Below are 4,775 nucleotides of genomic sequence, written 5' to 3'. Positions count from 1 at the left end.
ACAATAGAATCTCCCAAACCAGATACGAAATATAATACTAAAATTGTTACCCACGAAAACGTATTCTATGATGCCTTCCAGTATCCGTTATTAATACCTAATGGAAACGTTGGTTATTCACATAGTCTGAAACTGACACAGAAGGAAGGACGTAAAAAGCGGGTGTACGACAGGTTGGCCCCTGCTTCCTTTTACTCTTCAAAACATGGAACGTGAAGGGATTTTCAATTATGTGACAAAATGTCGACGCTTATTCCAGCAATTTGTTGTTGACAATTATGTAAAAGTTGAGTCAATGAGGTTAGCATTCATTGAAAATAACCAAAGTAATATCAGTAAAGAACGGTCTGACATTTTTGCAGGGAGAAAACGGAAAAGATAAAGGGCAGTGGATAAACATACTGTATTCCAAGACAAAAGAAGACGACGAAGTCATCAACGAAGTAAGAAATTATCAAGATGCTCGGTACGTCAACGCTAACGAAGCTACATGGAAGATATTCAATTTTCCAATACAAAAAGTTTCCCCCCTGTTACAACTCTAGAGGTGAACAGGTTATGCTTCCCAGGATAACACTAGAGTCTACAGACACGTCTGTGATATTCAAAAGGAAACAATTTCCTATAAGATTATGCTATGCCATGACGATCAACAAATCGCAAGGACAAACGTTTGATAATTTTGGATTACTTTTAGACAGAGCCCAATGTTTTGCTCATGGACAGCTGTATGTGGCGTGTTCGCGGGTAACAAGCCACGATTCCCTGATTGTGTACACGGGATATCGTAAGCAGGGAGACGAATATGTAAGGAAACAGGCACGTAATTGCGTGTATAAAAAACTTTTTATTGAAAGAGACGAAAAAACTCCCGTCATTAACAAAGTTCTGGGAAACAGAGTCCAAATGAAGATTTTATGGACTTAAAAGTTACCCGTTGTAACGAAGAGGCACCAATAGCTGAAGAAGAACCTGATCATTCAATTCCTGTATTGCCTTCGATTACTGAAGAGGAAGCTATCAGCATGCTCATGCCCGAAGAGTTTTATAATAACGACTATTCGGGTAGAGAGGATAATACCGAAATGGCGGAAATGGTAGCAGAAATCTATGAAAAAATGAAGAAGGAAATGAAGGAAGAAAATGAGAAACGCGAGAGGGAACTGAAGGATGAAAATGAGAAACTCAAGAAGGAGCTGAAGGACGAGAAGGAAAAACGCTAGAACGACCTGAAAGCACATAACGAAAACCAGAAGAAAGAATTAGAGAGTATGAAGGAACTAATGTACAAAATCATTGGTAGTAGTGATGAAGAAGATGTATCTCTCCCTACAAAGAAGAGAAAAACTGTAATGTTTTGTTAATAAAACAATGATAATAACACGCTTTTTTATTTTCCCATATTTCAGGTATTCAGGTACAACCATGGGCGTAGCCCTGGGCGCGAAGCCATAGGCGCGGAGCCGTAGGCCAAGCACCCCTGGCGGAGCCAGGGTCGGCGAAGCCGGGTGCTTGTATACATAAAAAAATAAAGTTTATCAGTTTTGAAAATTTCCTGGTGTTTTTATGACCACCTTCCGAAATTTTATTGCCTTTATGATTGACCTAACGAAAAAGAGAAGGAGAGAGAGAGAGAGAGAGAGAAAGAGAGAGAGAGAGAGAGAGAGAGAGAGAGAGAGAAAGAGCGAGAGAATTTGACGACAACGTCGGGAGACTTTGACGACTCCTTTTGGAGACTGAAGGCTCCTTTAGGAGATTTTGAAGACTCCTTCCGAGCGAAGCGAGCTACGCCGTAAGCCAAGCACACCTGGCGAAGCCAGGTCCGGGTGCTTGTAATAATAATGATAATAATAATAATAATGATAATAATAATAATAATAATAATAATAATAATAATAATAATAATGATAATAATAATAATAATAATAATAATAATAATAATAATAATAATAATAATAATAATAATAATAATAATAATAATAATAATAATAATAATGATAATAATAATAACAACAACAACAACAACAACAACAACAACAACAATACTAAATAATAATAATATCTTACCTCAACACATATTGGTTGCTCAGCCTGAGTTTCAGCTTGAGATGAATAGCCAGGCCTTGGGCTGTCCACGTCCAGGAGTAACAGAAGCTTCTCTTGATGGGAGAAGGTCCATTTTTTTTTTTTTTTTTTTTTTTGGGGGGGGGGAGGGGTTAAGCCTTTGTTTTCACGGTGAAAAGCAGTACGCAAATTCTTGATCTTCTTCACCATTGCCACGTCACAATTAAATTTCTCAGCTAATCCCCGCAGTGCATCTAGTTTAGCCTGATTATTCTCGTATATACCACAGAACTGCCAATTTTCTATACTCTTCTATAAATTCTACGGTTTTTTCTTGCGACCAAGTCATCTTGTTGCTTTCAACATGGAATCCTTCCCGCGACTGGTGGGTAGGCGTTCAACACTAGGCAACGGGCTAAAACATGTTGCATGCGTCAGGATATACGGCAACATGCTGCCACCTGTCGCATGCTACATGTTGCCTTCTGTTGAACTGGTTGAAACAAACTTAGCCTATGCGACAATGTAGTATGCCACATGTTGCTAAAATGTTGCCCCGGTGGAATCCCGCCTTAAGACACCAAATTTCAATCCGCATAGCGCTCACGTCACAATGTTCGTGTGCGCGAGCTTCACGACAAAGAACCCAATCGGAAACTTTCACGATATTCAGCGCTTTGCGCCGGGTCGTAATTGTCTTACGATGCTATTTCGGAAATAGTTCTTGCGTGACCGTTAATGTTCCGAGAGCGCTCCAAATGCTCTCCGAGCTTTTGGTTAACGATGGGCGAAGAAGAAAAGCAAGACACCAGATTTCAACCCGCACAGCATTCACGTTATCCAAAGAACTGTCAGAAACCCTTACTACATGAGGCAATTATAGTCTTTTGTAGCTACGACCGAAGCCATCACAATTTCTCTGTCCGCTTAGACTGTTAGGGCAGGTAAGTCACGCCTGGGATTGTTGATGGATGCGGGACTCGAACCCGATTAGGAGCATGTGTGTCCCGCGTGATTCTGATTGCGCCACCAGCACACATATTTTTAGAGCAGCGTTCAATATTGTCATGTTGTATTTTTTTTTTCCAAATTTAACTGGCATCTAACCTGTTATTTCTCTCGCCTACTCATAACGTTCAATGTAGGATCATTTGCCATGCCATTCCCTGCTTCAGCATTGAAGCCGCAATCAATGAGTATTTAATTTTATAATGATCTAATACTTGATTTGCACCATTCTATAGTATCGTTTCCGTTGTCTGCACTCCGTGAATTCCGTGCATAAACCTAAATTACTTTCAAAATGTGTCTTGTACATAACCTGATATTCAAGCTACCCGAAATGAAAGTTTAGGGCAGGGGTGTGCAACTTTTTTCCCAAAGGGCTACTAGTCACGACTCTGTTGGTATGGAGGGCCACACAACCTTACTATTCTATGTTATTTACTACGATCGAATACATATTATGTGAGATTATACTGATAAAGATAGATAATTAGTTTGTTACTGATTTTATTTAAATTGGGATGACAAAGATAAGAATTGTCCAAAACAAATGTATTTTCCTTACTCTAAATGAGCAAATGAAAGGCTACCGTACCTTATCATTATAATGTACAATCATAAATGATTACTTAATATTGGTTAACTGGGATCATTAACATAAGAATTATCAAACACAGACATTTTCCTGACCATTAATTAGCAAATGAAAGGCTACCCTAGTGAGATGGTTGATGTTGCATTTGGGACACCAACTCATCAATATCAGGCTGTATGGATGATGTGGCTACACGCAGGATACTTTCCAAATGTTCATCAGTAAGTGAAGACCTATACTTGTTTTTAACCAGATTCATTTTTGAAAAGAGCTGCTCACATACATATGTGCTACCAAACACTGCCATCATTTTCCTTGCATGAACAGAGAGTTTTGGATACACTGTTACTAATACATGCTTCTTATAAAACTGGCATACTGAGCTATCATCAAACTTCTTTCTTGTTCGTCATAGCATTGTAGTTCAATTATTTCCATTTGCATGTCCTCGGGAATTGCTGCTGTCACATCCACAGAAAAAGGAGAAGGAAAAACTTCAATGGCTTGTGAATGTTTTTTGAGGTCACCAAATCTTTCTGAAAATTCCTCTTGTAAGACTGCCAACTTGTCACCATACTTATGATACTGGAGGTTGCTAGTGTCATGGTTTTTCAGTGTAGGAAAGTGGGCTGGGTTTTGATTTCTGATTTGTGACTCCCATAGACGCAATTTTATCTGTAAGCCTTTGATCAATGAGAACATCTCATTTATCAGTTGATCTTTTCCTTGAAGTCTAACATTCAGTGCACTGAGATGATCAGTTATATCTACTAAAAATGCTAAATCACATCTCCATTCCTTATTTCTGAATTCAGGGATAGCATTACCTTTCATATCTAAGAACAGCACAATTTCTTCCAAAAAGGTCATATGCTTCCTTCAACATTCCTGCTTTGCTTAACCACCTTACCTCACAAAAATACTTCCATTAACTGCTGAAACTCGCGGTGATTTAGACCTCTTGACTTAATAAAATTGACAGCTTTCACAAGAATATTAGTCACATGGTGAAAGTTTATTGTCTTTGCACATAAAGCTTCATGGTGTATGATACAATGCAGGACAATAAGTTAACCTGAGTCAATATTTTGAAACCCCATTCTAGTCTTCA

At 38.6% G+C, this 4,775-nt stretch overlaps 1 protein-coding gene across 1 annotated transcript; it reads right to left on the bottom strand.

The window, feature by feature from the left end:
* Positions 1-4,012: 4,012 nt before the first annotated feature.
* Positions 4,013-4,498, bottom strand: LOC143033561 (general transcription factor II-I repeat domain-containing protein 2A-like). The gene has a single exon (XM_076199052.1). The coding sequence runs from the start codon at positions 4,496-4,498 to the stop codon at positions 4,013-4,015; it is 486 nt and encodes a 161-aa protein (XP_076055167.1).
* Positions 4,499-4,775: the final 277 nt, after the last annotated feature.

This window comes from Oratosquilla oratoria, chromosome 16 (genome assembly GCF_046742065.1).
Source record: "Oratosquilla oratoria isolate Oo_2021 chromosome 16, ASM4674206v1, whole genome shotgun sequence".
NCBI classification, from domain to species: domain Eukaryota; kingdom Metazoa; phylum Arthropoda; class Malacostraca; order Stomatopoda; family Squillidae; genus Oratosquilla; species Oratosquilla oratoria.
Note: the sequence above shows the minus strand (reverse complement) of the source record. Positions and strands in the feature narration are given on the sequence as shown.

Excerpts from the sequence above, each read along its gene's own strand:
- LOC143033561 (XM_076199052.1), bottom strand. The coding sequence starts at position 4,498 with ATGAAAGGTAATGCTATCCCTGAATTCAGAAATAAGGAATGGAGATGT.